Below are 22,807 nucleotides of genomic sequence, written 5' to 3' on the forward strand. Positions count from 1 at the left end.
CTTGTTGAAACGAGGAATCATAAGGCCAAGCAATTCAGACTATTGTAGTCCAATAGTTTTAGTTAAAAGAAAGAATAAAAGCTCGTATCGCTTATGTGTTGACTATCGTCAACTAAACAGATTAACCATTAAAGACAGGTATCCACTCCCTTTAATAGAAGACCAAATTGATCATTTGGCTGGCACTTCCGTCTTCACAAGTCTTGATTTAAAAGATGGATTCCATCAAATACCTATTGAGGAAAATTCTATTAAATTCACCTCGTTCGTAACCCCGGATGGCCAGTTCGAGTACCTCAAGATGCCTTTTGGCTTAGCTAACGCCCCGGCGACCTTCCAGCGGTTTATTCATAAGATTTTTAAGCCATTATTGGACTCGGGCAAAATCTTGATTTACCTGGATGATATTATGATAGCCACATCCACGATAGAAGAAAATCTGACTATTCTGGAAGAAGTTTTGGATCTTTTGGCTAAGTTTAGATTAGAACTAAATTTCGCTAAATGTCAATTTCTAAGGAATAGAATGGAATACTTGGGCTACATTGTTTCAGCAGATGGAATTACTCCTAATGATGCAAATGTCGAGGCAATAAAAAATTTCCCGGAGCCTAAAACGACGCGACAGGTGCAATCATTTTTGGGGCTAACAAGTTACTTCAGGAAATTTGTACCCAACTATGCACTATTGGCGAAACCGCTTCATGACATAACCCGAAAAAACACTAGTTTTTCATTCGGCGAAAGAGAACTAAAATCGTTTGAAATTCTGAGGGACAAACTAATAGGTGCACCGGTTCTATCGTTCTATAATCCAGCAGCGTACACGGAATTACACACCGACGCGAGCTCACACGGCTATGGGGCAATCCTAATGCAGCGCCAAGGAGATAAACAAATGCATCCGGTCATGTTTTTTAGCAGACGGACTACTGACTACGAAAGCCGGTATCACTCTTACGAGTTGGAGGCAATGGCAATAGTGTACGCGGTGGACCGGTTTCGAATCTACTTGCAGGGATTGAACTTTGTAGTGATCACGGACTGTAATGCGGTGAAGCTGGCGTTCAGCAAAAAAGACGTTAACCCTCGCATAAGTAGATGGTGTTTAGCCTTACAAAATTATAATTATACATTAGAACACCGCCCGTGCGAACGCATGCGTCATGTGGACGCTCTGAGTCGAAATGTCCTCGTCGTTCAGCCTTTGTCCTTTGACCAAATCTTAGTTTATAAACAGATACAGGATCCTACCATACAACAGATTCACAAGGAATTAGAAATTAGGGAAGATAACCGATTTGAATTACGAAATGGTGTTGTTTACAAGAAGTACGATAATGGCTTGCTCTTTTATGTTCCTGATGCGATGGTACGGTCAGTCATACAGACCTGTCACGACGACATTGGTCACGTTGGACTTGAGAAGACAGTGAGATTGATAAGGAGAACTTATTGGTTCCCTGGAATACACGCTAGGGTCAAAGACCACATAAATAACTGTATTAAATGTATTAGCTATAACGTACCATCTGGGAAGCCCGAAGGCTCAATGCAAATATACGATAAGGGTTCTAGGCCTTTCGACACCCTTCATGTAGACCATTATGGTCCGTTGGATAAAACAAAAGCAGGATATAGGCATATATTTGTGTTAATAGATGCATTTTCGAAATTCGTCATCCTTTATCCAGTAAAATCGACCGCGGCGAAAGAGGTCGTCACAAGCTTACAAAGTTATTTTTTACACTTCGGCGTGAGTAGACGTATCGTATCGGACAGAGGAAGTTGCTTCACATCATCAGAAGTAGCTAATTATTTGTCGAGTTTGAAAGTAGAACACGTTAAGACTGCGACTGCTTCGCCACAAAGCAACGGACAGGTAGAGCGAGTGAATAGGTCCTTAAGGGCTGTTCTAGCAAAAATTGTGGTAAATGGCCAGTGGGACGAGGCCCTAACTAGAGTCCAGTTTGCATTAAACAATACACATCACAGTTCTATTAATTCATCGCCAAGTTTACTTTTGTTCGGGTCTGAGCAGCGCGGGTTCGTTGATGAGGAGCTCAGAGATCACTTCCTCGATTTAAATTACTCGCCTAGCGATCGAGAGGAACTCAGATCAATCGCGATTGAGACAAATAGGAAAAGTCAGGAGTATAATAAGAGCAAGTTTGATGAGCGCCATAAGCAAGCTCATGAGTACAAGCAAGGGGACTATGTAATGATAAGGAACGTTCATACAACGTCAGGAGTAGGGCAAAAACTGCTCCCGAAATTTAAAGGTCCCTACGTGATAAGCCGAGTGCTCGACAAAGAACGTTATGTAATTAATGATATAGAAGGATTTCAGCTGAGGCCCCAGCCGTTTTCGGGCATATTCGGCCCAGAGCGTATGCGGCCCTGGATCAAATCGGGCCCCAATTAGTAAATAAGGCTCGCAATGTTTTAACTTTGTAAATAGTTTTAAATATCCTTAAGTATTTTTAAGCGTACCCGTAAATATTGTGTGTGTACTACAACCAGTTTAAATTACGTAGAAAAAAGAAAAAAAAGAGAGAGACCTGGCTCTGATAGCAGACTAATTATGAATTACATGGTCGAGTCGACCAAAAAGTCAGGCTGGCCGAAACTGTAAGAATTTAGCGTCCGTTTGGGCCATCATTCCAATATTTACCTATAAGCGTAGTATATAAGATAAACTAAGTACCGAAAGGTCAAGGTCTGTCGAACTCGAGGTACTCGACAAGAGAGACGGTTAGAGTTTTCGAGCAGTGTGACGAGGTTATTGCCGGAAGATAGATATGTAAGAGACAACAATAAAAGGCGGTTTTGTCGTCAGTAGAGGAACGGTTTGCTCTCTTTATTGTTTCACCTGGTGATCCAAATAATCCTTAATAGTTTTACAATATCTAATATCTTATTCCTTTCAATTGTATTCTGGCTCTAAGATCTCTCTGGATGCGAAGAGAGTAAATTTCATAGAGGTTCTATGTAAGAGATTGCAACCATTTATAATTACTATACTAAGAACAAAATACTTTTACAAACATGCTGTTTTACAATGTAAACCACCCTCTATAAATTTATACCTGAGAATATTACGCGACTGAATGTTGTCTCCTGCTCAGTTATGTTTTGTACAGTCTTTCACATTCACAATGATTTATTTCCACATTCGCATAACAATATTTAAGTAAATAGGGACATATGTGACACGTAGCATTTATAAAAAGCACCTATTACATTGACATATTAAAATGCAGCTTCTGTTTATAATATTTTGCTTGTAGTCTTAAATTTGGAAAAGGACCACTCATTTGTATCGCCTTTACACTCATTTCATCTGAAGAAGCAAAAATTTCTTGACAGTAACCTACAAATAAAAACAGTTATTTTCACAAAGAATTTTGATCCTACACTCATTATTCATGCAATAAAAAAAAATTATGAATTATAACTTATCTGACACTATTATTTTCACATATGTGTTTGGCCTTAAAGTAAATCATATATGCATCCTCAATTTGAATATTCGCAACCAATGCTGTTAATTAATTAATACTTTAATTACATTATTTTTTTCATTACTTTATATAGGCTTTATTCGACTTAGATTCTCACTCTGCTCCAAATGCTAAAGTATTTCATATATGTGTATGCGTGTATGTTTAGTAAGCCCATAAAATTACTGTAGGAACAAATCTAGAATATCACGTTTCATGCTCTCAGTGCTGCCAACATTGAATAGCAAAAATTCCAATCGCGGGTGGTAAAGTGTCACCGTCCCTTGTCTTACAATTTTATAGATCTTACGCAGTGTAAAATACCAGGCCTCTTTTTAGTCGAAATCTAAATTTATCATCCTCCGTAGCATTGTCTAATTGAATGATTTTCTAATATCCATAAATGGCTCATACTCTACATAATCAGCTCCTGGATACAATTTGATAACTTCTACTTTATTTTCCCATTCCGATACTTGTTGTTGCATTTTTGAAGAATATATTAGCTGCCAATCATTTTATAAGAATATAATAACAATAGCTTAAAATATATGTTGGTATATGACTGCATATAAGTATATAAAAGTACTTATATAGATTCAATTTTTAAACATACGTACAAACAAAGTTATGACAAATTTAAATGATGAAAGAAGATTTATTTTGTTAATACAACCTTCTAACCTCATTGAAATTAGTCACAAACAGTTACTGTATGTCAAATTATTCTTTCTGTCTACCTTTATATATATATCATTCTCATCGATCTTCGATTATTCCAGCTATTTCCTGCATATTTTCAAAACAATCTGCTATTTAGGAAACAATAATAATATTCACTAACATATAACAGAAAGACTAAGACTGAATTAAATCTAAATATTAATTGTTAAATGTTATTTACCTTCTAATTTGTCCATCATAATCCATTATATCTGATCTAAATAACATGAGTAAGCTTAAAATATATGCTGGTATGTAACTGCGTATATAAATACATAAAAATATCTAAATTCAATTTTTAAACATACGTACAAACCAAGTTATGGCAAATTTAAATGATGAAAGAAGATATATTTATTAATACAACCTTCTAACCTCATTAAAATTAGTCACAAAAGATCAATGTATGTTTAATTCTTGTTTCTGTATACCTTTATATATGTAAGTTGTTCGATCTACCATTCGTTCATCTGCTTTCTGCATTTTGCTAACACAATCTGTAATTTTGAAAACACATACTATAATAATAATATTGATAAAGACATTTAATATTAAAACTGAGTAAATAAAAATCAGATATTGAAAAATGTTATTTAACTTTTAATTTGTTCTTTAAGATGCATTGAAACTAACCTAAATAATCTGCGTATTAAGGGTTATAGACTATACCACAACTATTTTCCTTGTTTTGGCATCATTTTGTTACCAATTACTTTATTAATTGGAATGTGATGAGCGTTTATAAACGCATGGTTTTCTATTTGTCACTCTATTTCCTGTAACCTATAAAACAAAGAAACCATAAATTACCATTGCTCAAATATTTAAATATTTGTTCTAACAAACAATACTTATCTAATTGATTTCTGGATCACTGCCATATAATTGATGCATCCAAATTTTAACTATGAATTCACGTGGAAAACTCACGTGCGAATCATACTATCAAAACAAACACTTCGATGGATACTACATATACGTCGCGCCTGCGTTGCGGCCATATTGGAATCAGTTTCACATCTATAGCAACCTATAGCACCAACACATTCGAAAGAGCAAAAGTAAAGGACAGAAGATAACGCTTAAACGTGTAAGAGTGAGAGGTCCGATTGAGACACCAAAATCTTGGTCGGGAAGAGAAGAAACGCTAAATGAAATGATTTGAGCTATTAGTGGAACGTAATCGTAAGATCTCAGCATTGCGTGAACCGATTTAAACGTTTGCGGTCTCATTCGAAAGCTTATATTAACATTATATAACAAAAGTTTCATCAAAATTTTCATTAAATGAACCGATCGGAAAATATATCCATCGGAAAAATCGTGAGTCCAGGCGTAAAAGTAGGTAGTGTCGCGCGGCTCTTTAAATTACTTGCCGCGTAACACTACCGTGTTACTTGATATTTATTGATTTATATTTCAATATAGGATATTTATTTCATATATTACATTACCGTTTATTCATTTTAGATTATACGGAAAGCTGGTAATATGACATCAATTTCCGGAGCTGATTATGCCGTTTATTATGAATATAAGAAATCTTCTGTCTCTTCAACAGCAAACAAGCATTCACTTTTTACAAAATTCAAAGCATAAATTATACAGTAACGCAAGCTTATATTAAATTAATTCTACCGTAGTAATGTTTAGAGTTAAGATTAATAAATTCATAGTAGGATAAGAATACACTATTGACATTATGATTCTCCGAGATTCTTTGCAAGTTAATGAAAAATTTAATATTAAAAGCAAAACTTTTTATGATTATTTATTGTTTCATTGAAAAAGTATTTTAAAATTCAAGTATTTTCTCCATTTATACCAATACAGTAACATTAAGGTAATGGATATAGTTCTAGTAGAGCCTAGATGATATATGATGCATTCATGCCATCAACACTTTCTAATAATAAATTTCTTTATTTTTGACGGATATTTTTCGTAATATGCAGTATGGACTTAGTATGTGTATATACTACAGCCTAACACTTTTACTTTATTGTTACTGTGTTGATGTGCAAATAACATGGCAGTATAAAGTACCTGGAGAGAGCAATTTCATTAATATCTTTTTATTTATTCTATATGCAATTATTAAATTCAATCAAACTTTTATAAACTTCTTGTGCTAATTTGAATGTGCAATATTTTCCATAACGTATTTTTTTTATAAATTATTGTTTTTTTCTTTTTAATTTATTTAAAGTATTATACTTTAAATACCTTAATAGGTTTATATACTAACGGTAATAGCCCATTATAGATTACACTACATTCTAATGAGTTCAATGGACAGGTTGAATCAGTTTGCATTTGGTAAATATTCCTATTTCCCGCCATTCACCAATCACCTACATTCAATCCGTATTATTAATTTATCTTGGTTCACGATATTCTAGATTAACAATATGACATATATACAGGGTGTTTTTCTAACGGCGGCATATAGGAGATTCGTGTTAGTTGACTATAGCGCCCAGGATGATGGTATCTGAGAGGGCTGATTGGTCAATATCATGTAGTGCCAACATGAAATGGTCCGTTACCAATAGATGAATAAGAAAAATGAGACCCATCCACCATTTTGGAGTGGAGAAGTGTTTACATGCTAGTTGTAGTAGAAAGAGGTGTAAAATGGAAAAGTGTCAAATAGTGAGGTTACTAAAGTAAAAATAGAAAATAATGAATGGAAAGTAAGAATATTCGAACTTTCCATTCATTATTTTCCATTTTTACTTTAGTAACCTCACTATTTGACATTTTTCCATTTCACACCTCTTTCTGCTATAACTAGCATGTAAACACTTCTCCACTACAAAATGGCGAATGGGTCTCATTTTTCGTATTCATCTATTGGTAATAGACCATTTCATGTTGGCACTACATGATATTGACCAATCAGCGCTCTCAGATACCATCATCCTGAGCGCTATAGTCAACTAACACGAATCTCCTACAGGGTCTTTTCCTAACAGCGGAGCATAGGAGATTCGTGTTAGTTGACTATAGCACTCGGAATGATCGAATCTGAGAGCGCTGATTGGTCAATATTGCGTAGTACCAACATATAATAGACTGTTAGGGCTTGTCTACACGATCAAAGAAATGTGCCAAATTTCTGTGACACAGTCCAAAGTTACTAGAAAGTTACTAGACTTTGATTGTTTAAACACTTAACTGTGACGAAAAAGTGGGATACAAAACTTGGATTCTGGAATTGCGCATTAAGCGCAAAAATGTATAGTTTATGTTAGGTTTTTATCATACCTATATTCATATTTACCAAATGCATTTAAATATTCTTAATAATTGAATATCAGTTTATTATAGTGTGTATAGAAGAGTAAAGATTAAATAGATGGATAAAAAAATAAAGAAAAAGTTAATGAAATTAATTTTTATCTGTTCATTAATTGAAAATACTACAGAAGAGGAAAATATATTATTGCGGGAAGAAATAAGAAAACATAGTCGTCGTGCAACTTGGACGAAAAGATGGATTTTACGCCGAACTGAAAAATTAATGGGAACAATTAATATGGCTCACTTAGAATTAAGATTGGAAGATGAAAAATCATTTGAAGGCTTTTTTAGATTACGAATTGATTTATTCGATCACCTTTTACAATTGATAGGTCCATTTATACAAAGGAAAAATACTATAATGCGGGACTGTGTTTCACCGAAAGAGAGGCTCTCAATAACTTTACGTTTTTTAACAACTGGAGAAAGCTACAGGAGTCTCGAATATTCCACCAGATTTTCGCTGTCGACAATATCACTAATTGTTCCTGAAACATGCTCCATTATCTATCTAGTCCTACGCAAAAAATATTTAAATGTATATGTATAATAAAGAATTAATTTAAAGGTAAAAGTTAATTTATGACAGTACTTATACTCATTTAGCAATTACTTTTTATAGACACCAAATACAAATGAAGAATGGGCAGATGTTGCCAATAGATATTTTCAATTATGGAATTTTCCTAATTGCATTGGTGCTATGGACGGTAGACATATTGAATTTAAAGCACCACTTAAAGATGGATCATTATATTACAATTATAAGGGTACTAATAGTATTGTATTATTAGCTATTGTTAATGCCAATTATGAATTTATATATGTTAATGTTGGCGTTAATGGAAGAGTCAGCGATGGAGGAGTTTTTCGGGAAAGTGATATTTCAAATTTATTAAAAAACATAGAAAACCCTCTGAACATTCCATGTGAAAACCCTTTACCTGGAATGAATGAGCCATTGCCCTATGTATTGTTAGCAGATAATGCTTTTCCATTACATAAAAACATTTTAAAACCTTATTCTACATGCAATTTAACCCAAGAAGAACGTGTTTTTAATTACAGACTTAGTCGGGGAAGACGAGTAGTGGAAAGTAGTTTTGGAATATTAGCAAGTCGATTTAGAGTTCTTTTAACACCAATATACTTGCCAGTTAAAAAAGTAGAAATTATTACATTAGCATGTTGTGCTTTGCACAATTTTATAAGTCGTGAAAATAACACATTTTTTCATGATTCAATAGGTTCAATGCAAAATATAAGAGTTAGACCAATTATAGATGTAGAAATAAGTGATGAAAATAATTTAGAGGGGATTCATGTTCGAAATGCATTTAAAAATTATTTCAATACTATTGGAGCTATTGAATGGCAAGACAGAGCAACGCATTTTGGCTATATTAACTAATTTAATTTATGTGGTATTTAATTTTATAGATTTTCTAAACATTTTTAAAAATGATTAACAGTATTCTATAAAAAATCTTACTTTATTGCGTATTTAATACATATAACAATTTATCTACTTATAAAACTTTTATTGGCTGTCTTAATTATAATCTTAGACTTATCAACTTTTTTTGGCAAACAAAAATATTTTAAGTGTAAAAACATTAATAAATTCTTTCTTCTGGAAAACAAGTTAACATTTATTATTATGAATAAGAACTAGTATAAATATATATACTAGTAAACTGTATGGAAATATTTAATATTTAAACATTATAAAAAAACCGTTTTTTAAATATTTAATTAATTTTTTCATTCATCACTATCATCATCATCCACCAGTGCCATTATCCCTCGTTGTAACCTTCTCAATTTTTTTTTATTCTTTTTACGTAATTCAGCTTCTAAAAATTTTATCCAATAATGTAATCCATCTTCATTTTTATCTTCATTAGAACATAATTTCTTTATACCATCTAATGCATTGTCCCAAAAAGGTTGCCTTTGTTTTAAAATTTCTGATATATCTTCTGTTTTCCTTTTTTTTTTCTTAACATTCATTTCATCAGTAATTGTGGTAGATGCTGAAGAAGGTGGTGTCAAACAATTGCGAAACTCAGCTTTTTCATCTATAAAAATATGAAATATTAATTGCATAGGATAAGCATTTTTATATGGTTTATATAAAAAGAATCATAAAGATTTACTACTCAAATCATTGTCATCATCTATTTGTAATGTAATATCTGCTAATTCTAAATCCTCTGTGGAGGAAGAATTTATAAGATCCGTTAGACTTGTATTCCCTTTTATGTACTTGGGTTCTACATTTTCCTGAAAATATCTTGGTATTATATATAAGCAATTGAAATATGAATAGAATAGAGCTTATAATTAAAAATAGGAAAATTACTCTGAAACTTACCTTTAAAGAAGAGTTTCCTTTTCTAGCTGCCACGTGTTTTTCTAAGAAAGACATGGAATCATATAGCCACCACGTTGGTTTATAAATCTCATCACTTGAAGCACCGCTACATTTAGATTGTTTAACTTTATTTATTTGTTCTAAGAACTGCGTACGTAAGCCATTAAGTTTCTTCTTAATTATGTCCACTGTTATTTTCTCATTTGTTATTTGTTCATAAGATTTACTTATAATTTGTAATGCTTTGTCACGTAGAACTCTGTTATGATAATCTTTTGATTTAATAACATATAGACATGGATGCTGTTCATATAGCATTATTAATGTCTTTATATTTTCTTTGTTATTATTCATTTTCTGCAAATTTAAAATTATGTTAATACGCGAAGAAAACACAAAAGATAAATTATTACCTGTTGCACTCTCTGGTAGGTTATGTGTTTAAACAAAATTACATAAATTTATGTAATATGTATAGCTATTCACACATTTGAGTTAAAGCGCTACCTATATTCATCCAAGAACAACTAAAAACTGTGTCACAGAAATTTGGCACATTTCTTTGATCGTGTAGACAAGCCCTTACAAATAGTTGGATACATAAAATGAGATTCATCCGCCATATTGGTGTGGAGAATGTTTACATGCTAATCCCTAGCAGAAAGAGGTGTAAAATGGTGAAATGTCAAATGGTAAGGTTACTAAAGTAAAAATTGAAAATAATGAATGGAAAGTACGAATATTTTTCATTTTCATTCAAAGTATTCAATTTTTACTTTAGTAACGACAACATTTGACATTTTTCCATTTTACACCTCTTTCTGCTACGATCAGCATTCAGCATGTAAACATTTCTCCACACCAAAATGGCGGATAAATCTCATTTTTCGTATTCAACTATTGGTAACGGCCTATTATATGTTGGTAATACGCAATATTGACCAATCAGCGCTCTCAGATTCCATCATTCCGAGTGCTATAGTCAACTAACACGAATCTCCTATGCTCCGCTGTTAGGAAAAGACCCTGTATATTGCGGTCCCTCTACAGTCTCTACCCTCTAACGTATTTCCGCCGACCAGTAGTATCAGCAGCGACTATAGCGTAGTACACTGTGGGAAATTGAACCTTGTGCACGCTATAGTTTCGGTACTCGGAAATGCTATAGTGTAGTATAGGGGATTTGGAAAATGTTGATCGTGAAGGGAAATTGATTCTTGTGCAGATCTGCCCTATACCAAACTATAGAGTATCTTGATTTAACTGGAAGCTCTGAAAGTTTGGTTTAGGTTATGTTTAAAATTGATTGTGACAAATGAGATTTTTACATTTAAAAATGCTTATTACAATAAATTTTATGTGGAAAGTCAGGACTATTTTGTAGCAAAATTACAATTATCAGATAAGTATTTAGAATTATAACTGTTAGAAAATTTAGAATGCTGTTGCTTTGTTAAGTTTTTATTTCTATTTTGTTACAGTAGGCATTGGAAAAATTTTCTTAATACAAGGATTAACTATGCTACGAAAGTATTAAGAAGCAATGGATTCAAGGAAACTGACAAATATTATATTTCTTATGGGAACTTTTGATGACCAGCAACCGTTAATCTATACCAGCAAAGACTAAATTTCACAGCACAGACGAATCATCAGATAAGTTTTTAGGAATGTAGTAATTACAAAAAGAATCATTTTTGCTTTGTTAAATTGTTGTTTGTATTTTGTTGCAGTATGATTTAGATAATCTAATCTTAATTGAAATTAAAGTCACTCGTGCCATGGAAGTATTAATGCAACAACATTTATAAAGTAAAACCAATGACGATTTACTTTCTTACCAGCTTCTGTTGACAGGTACGCATTATGATGTAGAAATTTTAGTTTTATATCAAAATTTATTTGTGTATTTGATATTTGTATTTATATCTCAATTTGCATTCATTACATACCTATATTAAGAGAGAAATGAGAAAATAATGTGTCCATGTATCTAATTATTTAATCATAATATTTTTAATTGGAAAATTTGTTATACATTTCAGTTACTAAATTATTGATGAAACTTAATTCTAAGTTACTTTTTATTTGATAACAGCTGATAGCATACATTCATATTTTCATTTAATAAAACCTTTGATTAAGGCAAAGAAAATAGGTACAAGCTAAATGTTTAATTTGAATTACTTTCTGCAGACATTTCTATTTCTGTAGGACGTAAAATCTATGGAAAGGATTATACACATTTTTAGCTTTTGCAACATTCGTAATATACTCTGTATGATGCTTCCCTGCCTAATGGTCAAATATGTGGTCCATGTGTGTACGAAGAATGTACAATTTTAATCTGCTGAAGAAATAATCATTGGTTTCTATACGTACTCACATTCTTCCTAAAGAAATTAAGGTCTTCGCAACAGCCCAGACACAGCAATGTCAGGGCAAAAAGTATATATATACTGAATATTATGTACAGGTAGGCTCCATTTTTCATAATGGAATATAAATAACATTCTTCTTTTCATAATGATTTTTGTATTCTGTCTTTCTAAACAGAATTCTAATCGATATAATTCATTAAATTCTTAGTTACCTTTTGTACTTCGCTCTGCCATTTTAAGGATATACTGCTTTTCATCGTAGAAAAGATATATATCACTCTGATACGTATCATTATTAATTTTCTCTTAATATATATTGTTTATTTAAAGAAAACATAATATTATTTTTTAAAATGAAATACATTGATCCAAGTATGGTTATTTTGAATATTTATTATTCTTGCATATAAATTAAGCAGTTTCGAAATTTTAATGTTGCATAAATACGTTCCCAATACAAAAAATGATCCCTTCTCTTTAAATATAAAGCAACAATGATAAATGTATATATGATATTATACTTAATCAAGAGACACGGGACGTTTATTTTCCGAGATCAGATTCAGATCATGGATCAGACTTGCCGCAGTGTCGCAACTTATGAAAAAAATACTAGACCACCCTAGGCTGATCCGGATCTAGTGAGGAGGCTTCCGCGAGCGGGAATCCGGATCCGGATTAAGTAGAGTAAGTAGGAGCTACTCGGACTATTCAGTCAGATTGTCAGAATTTTATAATTATTTTTAAAATATTTGAGAAAAACGTAAGGATACGTTATTTCTATATAATAATAAATTTTATCATTTTTTATCTCATTGAATTTGTTGTAGAAGCTTCAATATGGATAAATATATCGCACACAACAGATATATAGGTATGTTCTGTAATACTTTATTTTGGAATAACTGAATATTTTGTTTGTCATGTTTGAACTTCTAATTTCACTAATATTTAATAAAAGGAAATAATTAACATATATTTAATGAATTCTGTCTCTCTTTTAATAGATCAAACCAAATATTCGTGGACAGTTGCGAGTACTAAATTATTATTAGAGAATATAAGGCAAAGAAAGGAAATAATTAATAACAAAGATTTTTTCCAAAAAAAAATGTGGGATGAAATTGCTGAAGAATTGAACGTCAAAGAACATTTAGTGAACGGCGAACAGTGCTCTAGTAAATGGAAAAATTTAAAGAAAAAGTATAAACATATAAAAGATTCGAGTAATAAAACTGGTGCGTGTGGCAAACCAAATTGGGAGTATTTTGACATAATTGATGAAATAATGTTCTCGATGCCGGAAATATACCCTGTTTCAATAGCATATAGCATATCAGATCCTGTTTCCACAGGGAGACCACAAATAACGGAGGGAACAAACGACGATGAACATGATCCTGAAATAATAATTAATAATAATGCTGCATGCTGCTCCAATGTGAGTGCAAGTTCACAGACACGAGTCATAAAACGACGCACTTCTATTAGAGCCGCCAAAATGACCATAGACGATATTTATGAGCAGAGAGAAAGGCATCATAGAGAAAATGCTAAGCTGAAAAAAGAATTTTTAAATTTAATGAAAAAGCATTTAGAAGAATAGGGCACTTTTACGTAAATATTGGACATTTTTACAATGCTTTCTGATTTTTATTTTATTACTGACATATTACCAGCTATGCCGATACATTGTAGATGTTTTAATTTATATATTTATTTATTGCAACTGCTTATTGATCAAACATTTGTGGATTATCAAATTTTAAATGTAAATTTGATACAGCATTCATGACACATGATTTAATTGATCAAATATAGATGCAGTTTATTTATATAAGAAAAATACATTCTTTGATAAGTTATTTTTACATTTTAAACTTTGTTTCTTATGAAACAGATCTGTGGAGCACAAAAATAGTTGACCAGTACATATTTTCAAAAGAAGGCATTGTACTACACAGTGGGAAATTGAATCGTGTGTGCTTTCAACTATAGTGTAGTATATCATTTTGCACGTTAAATTACATAGTGAAGCTAGCCGAAGCACACACGATTCAATTTCCCACTGTGTACTTTCTCATCTTTAATGCATATGTAACAAAAATGTTTAAGAGTGCTTGCTGCAAAATTGTCATATTCAAGGAGGTTAACCTTTACGAAGAGTTAATATATAAACTGCAGGTAAAAATAAGTGTATTACAATCAAAGTGTTCCTATAAATACTTTATTCCATACAATTAACTTAAAATAGTTATGTTTCTTTGCAGATAATATGAACTTTATATATTTTTAAGAGCGATTGAGAATTTAATTGTATAAATGGATTAAAAGAGATGTGGCCTTGTGATGCTTCGCATCAACTGAATGAAGACTCATACTTTGTGAGTAAAAATATATAATTTTAAGATTGATGCTGTTAACCAAGTGGATCAATAAGGTTCGCAGTAAACTAGGAATTCAGCAACATAATAGATCAGAGTAATATATACTATTAAAGTGATACTGTAAATGTACATTATTATATGTTATTAATTTAATTAATATAATTCTTTTTCTTTGCAGACAATTTGATATCTTTATATTTATAAGGAAAACTGAAAATTTACTTGTTTTAATAGTTTAAAACAGATGTAGCCTTGTGGTGTTTCGCATCAATAATTGAATAAAGACTCATACTCTGTAAGTAATATATTATTCTAGGACTGGTGCTATTAAGCAAGTGGATTCAATAAGCTTTGGAGTAAATAGGAACTTACCATCATAATAAATCAGGGTAATATAAGATCTTTACTGAATTTTTTCATTCGCATAATAAATTTAATAAATGCAATTTTTCTTTTATTTCGGTTCCATATTAATTATTATAAATTGACAATAGTCCTCATAAGAAAAACTGAGCATTATTAATGTAGCCAAAATATATATTTATTAATAAAATATAGGTGTATATTATATTTATATCTATGTATATGTGTAACTTTTCGTAATTGTACAAATTTATTGAATCTACAAAATAAAATTATAAAGTATTCTATATGTTAAGTAAATGCGCTATTACATCTCTTTTCTCTTCTCCATCCAAAAAAGCAGATTCTTCGTTATCAATTTCTATATTAAAGTCATCTTCATCTTCGGTTACATTAAATAGTTCTTCTTCATTATCAATACAAATGTTATGTAATATACAACATGCTAGTATTAGAAGAGGAATTATATCCGTATCATACAAATACATGTATTTTAGTTTCCTGAATCGAGCTTTTAGTAAACCAAAAGTTCGTTCTATCACTATTCTAGTTGAAGATAAACTTTTGTTATAATTAATTTGAATATTAGTTAAATGGCCATTATCTCGATATGGAACGAGAAGAGTCTTTGATAACGGATATGCAGAATCTCCTATTAAATGCGTGTTTTCAGGGAAATATCGCTGTGGGTTACTGTCTATTGCCTCTTTAATTTTACTGAGTTGCCAAACTCGAGCATCATGTACGCTGCCACAATAGCCGGCGAAAACGTCAATAAATTTCCTATTGGCATCACATATTCCTTGAAGGCCAATGGAGTGGAAACCTTTACGGTTTATATAACTATTAGGGTGCTCAGTAGGAGCACTAATTTGTATGTGGCACCCATCTATGGCACCCACTACACCAGGAAAATTGCTTATCTCTGCAAATGTCTCTACATTCCGTATTATTAAGTTTTGTTCTGGCCATTTTATATAATCAGCTCTATGATTTTGTAGAACATGCGCCACATTTAACAGACAATTCCATACTGTGCTCTTAGATATGTTAAATCTGTCAGAAACAGATCTGTAAGGGAGTCTAATTATTGGTACGTTATATATTCAATACAGGAGATAGCTAAGGTAACCTTAGCCTTTATTATTAATAGTAGTTTTAAATATTATAATTTACATAATTAAATAAAATATACAATATACTTTATAAAGCCTAACATTTGTGTATAATAATGGATTTAAGGAAATCATATAATCAGTGTTTAAATAAAATATACCTGTAAGTCTCTTGATTTCCCAATATCCATAAAGCAACAGCGAGTTGCTTAAATGGCATTATTTTTGGCCCTTCACGAGTGTTCAGCAAACAAGAACCTATTTTCTCTAGCAATGCTTGAAATGTTGGTTTGGATAGACGGAAATGGGATTTAAAATCTGCACAAAATACAAATTTTACATTAATAAAGGGAATACAAACAAATTATACAATCCGATAAATGGTTATAGGTAATGTTTTCAGAATTGTTATATTAAGATTGCAAACACAGTACACAAGCGAATATGCAAAATTTGAATTACCTGATAAAGAATAATTCAGCAAAACTTGTGGAACATAATTCTCAATTCGTCTATGAGTTTCTGTGGAATTTATGTAAGATAATAATACATTATCTTCCTCTTCATCATTTTCAAATAAAATATTCCATAAATTCATATAGTCCATTGCTTAATCTGTAAATAATATTATTACGAAAAATAATGTAAGAAAATTAATATATTATAATAAAAAATGAAAATTATTAATGATTATTACAAATCCCTCTTTATCTTTAGTAAAATGTATTGGAAATTTCCCTTCAAATTTATCCTTTATTGGTTAGAATAATGACACTAATGACAGCTAAAATTCCAATCACACCTGAGTAGGCCCTACTTACTCTACTTAATCCGGATCCGGATTCCCGCTCGCGGAAGCCTCCTCACTAGATCCGGATCAGCCTAGGGTGGTCTAGTATTTTTTTCATAAGTTGCGACACTGCGGCAAGTCTGATCCATGATCTGAATCTGATCTCGGAAAATAAACGTCCACGGTAGTGTCTCGACGGCAAGTACATATAAAAGTAGAAAATGACATGTCTATACCGCCGAGCACTACCGTGTAACTTATACAGCAAGTTCAGCCGTCCCAATTTTCAAACCGATTTATTTCTATGAATGATCAATTGTCATGATTTAAGTAAAGCTTTACTTAAAATGGTTTTGAAAAACCTTTCATTTGAGCCCATAAACATTAAAATCGGTTCACGCGATCCAGAGATCTCATACTATGTTAGTTATTATATATATATCGAAATTTAGATTTTTCTCCGTAATCTTCTTCTTTTCCAGCCAGAATGTATGTCTCGGGCTGAAGTTGGTTGCTCAACGTAGATGCTAGTGACGTCGGTAGACGTATGCGTAAACATAGTTGCACACAATCGTAAATAGTGTGTCTGTGTGTGTATCTCCGCGACATGATTTACTTTGTTTATTACGGTAAATCAGGTTAAGCTGCAAGTTTGATTGACAGTAATAACCTTAAAATAAGTAGAACCCAATTTTATAATAAATAAATGAAAGAACATTATTAGACTGTTCTTATTTGAAAAAGATGAGGTTCTACTTGTACTCAACATACTCATTAAATGGATTTTAAAGGAATCAACAGATTAGATAAGTATAAAAATAAATTTTATAATATAATTGTAATGTATCTTGTGGTACTTTGTGGGATTTTATTTCAGATTAAATTATGGTGATGTATTTATTGTCTGACTGCTGAGGGTAGAGCTGTGGAGTGAAGAATTAAAATTTAATGTGGTTGTTGTACCATTGCGGAGGATAGAGCTGACTGGATGAACTAATATTTACATATCTTCAACACCGTGCCAAAGAGAAATATACTTTCAATATTAATATGCATCGGTGATTATCAGGAGCATATTAATTATAAGAAATTGTTAAGGTATTTGAAAATCATATGGTAAACTTCCTAGTATTGAAATCATTAACAAAATCCATATTTAACTGTTTCTTTTCTTTTAACTGATGTGGGTTTCAACTGTTCGATAGGTTATATCATATTCTCAATTGAAACTCAGTCCAGAAATTAATGATTTCCACTCCATTTTGCAGCAAGTTATCTGACCAGTTTGAAAAGTGTTTAGAAATTTGTGATACGTACATATGAGGACTCTGGCACAGGAAATGTTATAAGGACCACTCATCAATGTAATTTCCATGCGACCTTTGTCAAGAGTTAGCAGCATAAACGGATCAATGAATAGTGCTGAAAAGAAACGGAGTATGCAAAATGACAATGCCAACTTCGACTATATGCTTGATTCTAGCATATTCGATACTTTACGAATTGCTTGTCCAGTCTTGCCCCTGTATCACCCAAGTAGCTGATGGAGTTACTGAAGTTTGGCAAAGTCAGATGTTGGTAAAAAGTCAAGTGTTGACAAACAAATGAAATGATTCATGTTTTTGTTTAAAATATTATTTTCTTTGAATATTGAGATAATTAAATGATGAATTTGATTTTAGGTTTCCTGGTAGTGTCGTCATTTAGTATTTTATAGTCACTGTACAAGTCTATTACAGAAAATAGTAATACTTGTGCTTTGACTTAAATACATTTGGTATAATTGAACTAAAAATCCAAGGAGGAAGGTTCGCACATATAATGACTGATGGAGTTGAATAAAAAATTGGACTATTCACTCCTGCATTTCCTGAGACTTGAAACAGGCCAAGATGAAAGCTTTGAAAGATTGGCAAAGTAAGAAATGGCCAATATTCACAAAAAAGTCATCCATTGCTCAGCCATGATTTAAGGATGGGATTCATTGGATGATATTATATAAAGTTGAGTTAATAACTGCTGATTGAGTTAATAACTGCTGATTATTTTCCTCCATTACCTATGCAAGTATTCTAGGCCAGAGGCAGTATACTGATCATTGGTATGGATGAGAAAATGCATGTTTATTCTCAATTGAAACTCAGTCCAGAAATTAATGATTTCCACTCCATTTTGCAGCAAGTTATCTGACCAGTTTGAAAAGTGTTTAGAAATTTGTGAAACGTACATATGAGGACTCTGGCACAGGAAATGTTATAAGGACCACTTATCAATGTAATTTCCATGCAACCTTTGTCAAGAGTTAGCAGCATAAACGGATCAATGAATAGTGCTGAAAAGAAACGGAGTATGCAAAATGACAATGCCAACTTCGACTATATGCTTGATTCTAGCATATTCGATACTTTACGAATTGCTTGTCCAGTCTTGCCCCTGTATCACCCAAGTAGCTGATGGAGTTACTGAAGTTTGGCAAAGTCAGATGTTGGTAAAAAGTCAAGTGTTGACAAACAAATGAAATGATTCATGTTTTTGTTTAAGATATTATTTTCTTTGAATATTGAGATTATTAAATGATGAATTTGATTTTAGGTTTCCTGGTAGTTTCGTCATTTAGTATTTTATAGTCACTGTACAAGTCTATTACAGAAAATAGTAATACTTGTGCTTTGACTTAAATACATTTGGTATAATTGAACTAAAAATCCAAGGAGGAAGGTTCGCACATATAATGACTGATGGAGTTGAATAAAAAATTGGACTATTCACTCCTGCATTTCCTGAGACTTGAAACAGGCCAAGATGAAAGCTTTGAAAGATTGGCAAAGTAAGAAATGGCCAATATTCACAAAAAAGTCATCCATTGCTCAGCCATGATTTAAGGATGGGATGTTGTTATTGATATTAAAGTTAGTTTTGTGTTTTATTCTCTTTATTGTGTTTGGGACCTCGCCCTAGAAAGTCTCGTACAACTGTCTTTTTTCTCACTCGTCCCCACACTCTCGTGGCGCCCTCTTACTCGTTGAATTACTATTATCACATCCTTCCTTAATTCTACGTTATTACAAATATAATAAAAATGAAATTAACATATAATATTATCTCAAACACTTAAACAAAGGTTCTTCCTAAAATTTTCGAATTTAGTTAAAGGTAACGCCTTAGTCATAATATCTGCAGTTTGCCTATTTGTTTCTATATATTCTAACTTAAATTTTCCAATCATAACTAATTCTTTCACAAAATGATGTTTGACATCAATATGTTTGCTTCGTTTGGTTTCATATGTACTGGCCATTTTTATACAACTTTGGTTATCTTCAAATACAATAATAGGGTATTCTAACATGAAACTTTCCATTAATAATTGTTCTAAAAATAATGATTCTCTAATGCAATCGGATAATGCTAGAAGCTCCGCTTCACTACTTGATAAAGCTACCACTGCTTGCTTCCTAGAACACCAACCTACCAAATTTTTATTTATGTATAAAAGAAAACCACTAATACTCTTACGATCATTATTATCACTAGCAAAATCTGAATCAACATATGCATTTATACTTAAATTGGTCTTATTAACATCTTTAGTATAACTTAAAACCAAACTCTGACTAAACTTTAAATAACGCAGAACATTCTTGAGATATTTCCAATGGTGATAATCATAATTGTTTTGGAATCGTCCAAAGTATGATATGCTATAACATAGATCAGGTCTTGATCCTAGCATAATGTACATTAAGCTCCCTAACAACTCTCTATATGGTAAGTTTTTATCTTTACTATCAAGATTCTTTGTTAGCTCCAATTTAGGTTGAATTGGTATTTTAGAGTCTACACAATCCTCCATATTAAACGTTTCAATTATCTTTCGAATAAGATCTTTTTGACTAATAGTAATTTTGCCTTTTTCAATATTTATCTCTAGTCCTAAAAATACAATATTATTACCTGATAAATCTCTCATATCAAAAATATTCATTAATTTACTTTTAATCCTTTCAGACTCAATCAGATTTTTAGAAAATAAAATTAAGTCGTCTATCCAAATTAAAATATAAGTAAAATCATCAAAATACAAACACGGATCTACTTTAGATCTTACAAAATTTAACTTATTAATCAAACACTCATTTATACATTCATTCCAACATCTTGGACTTTGACGCAAACCATATAGCGCTTTCTTTAACTTGCATATTTGACCTGGTTTTTCTACCTTAACACCATCCGGCGGATTTAAAAAAACTGGAGTTTTCAGTGAACTTTGCAAGAATGCAGACTTAACATCTAATTGCTTGATACAAAAATTATTTTCTACGGATAGTGATAGCAATGTTCTTAGAGTTAACATTCTAGCTACTGGTGCATATATTTCTTGGTTCACTGAATCCTGCTGGAATCCTTTTGCGACTAAGCGTGCCTTCTTTTTCTTAACACCATTTATTAATTTTTCAGTAAATATCCATTTGGAATCGATGACTTCCTCATTAGATGGTGCCGTTACAATTTCCCACGTTTCATTTTTAACTAGAGCAGATATCTCTTCATTTATTGCTTCAACCCAACCGTCTTCTCTTTGTAAAGCTTCTTCATAATTATTGGGTATGTCTGTAAAAGTCCAACCAGATGCTAAAGCCATCATTAGGTTACATTTGTAATCCTTCAAATAATTAGGAGGTACACTAGTTCTAGTACTTTTTCTTAAAGTTATTTCCCTTTCTGTTGTGTTCTCCTCATTTTCTGCTTCCTCAGAAACTTGTCTATCTTTACTGTCCATTTTATCCTCGGGAACTATTTCTTTTATTACACATCTCTCTTCAAATACGTCTTTCCTATTTGTTTCATCAAATATGACTGACCTTGCACATATTACTTTATTATAGACAGGATCAATTAAACGATAGCCATTGTTGCAATATCCAATCATTATCAGTTTCTTACTACGGGAATCCAATTTACTTAATCGATCTTCTTTTGGTATATGCGCATAGGCTGTCGAACCAAAAACTTTTATTTTGTTTAGATCTGGCTTATAACCATACCATAACTCTGATGGTACTTGATTGTTTGTCAATGCAGTTAAAGGAGTCCTATTATACAGATATACAGAGGTTCTGACTGCCTCTCCCCAGTACTTTTTATCCAAATCTGAGTCAAAGATCAAACATCTTGCTTTTCCTAAAATTGTTTGACCAAATCGTTCGCTCACTCCATTTTGTTCAGGATTTCTAGGTATTGTATATTGAATTTGAATTCCTATTGCTAAACAAAATTCTTTGAAGTTCTTAGATGCATACTCGCCACCATTGTCACATCTGAAACATTCTATTTTTGCATTAAATTTAGTTTCTACTAATTCAACATATTGTTTAACATATATTTCTACTTCACTCTTCCTTTTCATTAGGTACACAATAGCAAAATGTGTATAATGGTCAATGAAGGATACAAAATAATTTTTCCCATCGTACGTGGGAGGAGTAATTTTACCACATACATCACTAGATACATATTGTAATACTCTTGTAGCTTTTCTATTTTCAGGGATTTCTTTCAAAAATGGTAGTCGTTTTTGTTTTCCTTTAAGACAGACTTCACACATTTTATCAGATGGAAAACGAGAAGAATGTCCCATTCTTCTATGTATTAAACTACCATTATTCACAATAGAACAAGCCAAATGACAATCACTTTTCAAATGCATCAGGTACAGATTTCCATATAGATTACCAATTAGAATTATATTATTATTTTGAACAACTTTTACTGTTTTATTTTCAAATATAATTGTTAGGCCTGCCTCTTCCATTTTTCTTACTGACAAAAGATTGTAGGCCAAATTATCACAAACGTATA

General features: G+C 31.8%; 2 protein-coding genes and 1 long non-coding RNA gene across 7 annotated transcripts; 1 reads left to right on the forward strand and 2 right to left on the reverse strand.

Annotated features, from left to right (window-relative positions):
• Positions 1 to 7,420: 7,420 nt before the first annotated feature.
• Positions 7,421 to 10,421, reverse strand: LOC136773433 (uncharacterized). Of its 3 annotated transcripts, XM_066727124.1 has the most exons (5): positions 10,323 to 10,421; positions 9,910 to 10,266; positions 9,692 to 9,818; positions 9,458 to 9,613; positions 7,421 to 9,388 (listed from the first exon to the last, which is right to left on the reverse strand). In XM_066727124.1, exons 2-5 carry the CDS (start codon positions 10,261 to 10,263, stop codon positions 9,297 to 9,299), a joined length of 729 nt encoding a protein of 242 aa, XP_066583221.1. In that variant the 5' UTR covers positions 10,264 to 10,266; positions 10,323 to 10,421; the 3' UTR covers positions 7,421 to 9,296. The 3 variants fall into 3 exon arrangements, with proteins under 3 accessions (XP_066583221.1, XP_066583220.1, XP_066583219.1); XM_066727123.1 differs by having other exon boundaries at positions 7,421 to 9,613; positions 9,695 to 9,818; XM_066727122.1 differs by having other exon boundaries at positions 7,421 to 9,613.
• A 2,435-nt stretch (positions 10,422 to 12,856) lies between these two features.
• On the forward strand, positions 12,857 to 14,985 carry LOC136773448 (uncharacterized). Of its 3 annotated transcripts, XR_010822626.1 has the most exons (5): positions 12,857 to 12,977; positions 13,121 to 13,164; positions 13,298 to 14,474; positions 14,561 to 14,771; positions 14,856 to 14,985. It is a non-coding gene; the product is annotated as an uncharacterized lncRNA (long non-coding RNA). The 3 variants fall into 3 exon arrangements; XR_010822625.1 differs by having other exon boundaries at positions 13,121 to 14,474; XR_010822624.1 differs by lacking the exon at positions 12,857 to 12,977 and having other exon boundaries at positions 13,047 to 14,474.
• A 339-nt stretch (positions 14,986 to 15,324) lies between these two features.
• On the reverse strand, positions 15,325 to 17,112 carry LOC136773447 (putative nuclease HARBI1). Its single transcript, XM_066727144.1, has 4 exons — positions 16,977 to 17,112; positions 16,618 to 16,770; positions 16,317 to 16,473; positions 15,325 to 16,111 (listed from the first exon to the last, which is right to left on the reverse strand). The coding sequence occupies exons 2-4, from the start codon at positions 16,760 to 16,762 to the stop codon at positions 15,325 to 15,327; spliced, it is 1,089 nt and encodes a 362-aa protein (XP_066583241.1). The 5' UTR covers positions 16,763 to 16,770; positions 16,977 to 17,112.
• Between the last annotated feature and the right edge of the window lie 5,695 nt (positions 17,113 to 22,807).

The sequence above is a fragment of the Prorops nasuta genome, unplaced genomic scaffold (assembly GCF_024137725.1).
Source record: "Prorops nasuta isolate Cenicafe-Biocafe unplaced genomic scaffold, Cenicafe_Pnas_1.2 PNAS00005, whole genome shotgun sequence".
NCBI classification, from domain to species: Eukaryota; Metazoa; Arthropoda; class Insecta; order Hymenoptera; family Bethylidae; genus Prorops; species Prorops nasuta.

Excerpts from the sequence above, each read along its gene's own strand:
- LOC136773433 (XM_066727122.1), bottom strand. The coding sequence starts at position 10,263 with ATGAATAATAACAAAGAAAATATAAAGACATTAATAATGCTATATGAA. Across the intron at positions 9,819-9,909 it reads AAGGAAACTCTTCTTTAAAG|GAAAATGTAGAACCCAAGTA; the intron begins GTAAGTTTCAGA and ends AGATATTTTCAG. Across the intron at positions 9,614-9,691 it reads TGATGACAATGATTTGAGTA|ATGAAAAAGCTGAGTTTCGC; the intron begins GTAAATCTTTAT and ends ATATTTTTATAG.
- LOC136773447 (XM_066727144.1), bottom strand. The coding sequence starts at position 16,762 with ATGGACTATATGAATTTATGGAATATTTTATTTGAAAATGATGAAGAG. Across the intron at positions 16,474-16,617 it reads GCTGAATTATTCTTTATCAG|ATTTTAAATCCCATTTCCGT; the intron begins GTAATTCAAATT and ends TATTTTGTGCAG. Across the intron at positions 16,112-16,316 it reads GGAAATCAAGAGACTTACAG|ATCTGTTTCTGACAGATTTA; the intron begins GTATATTTTATT and ends ACTCCCTTACAG.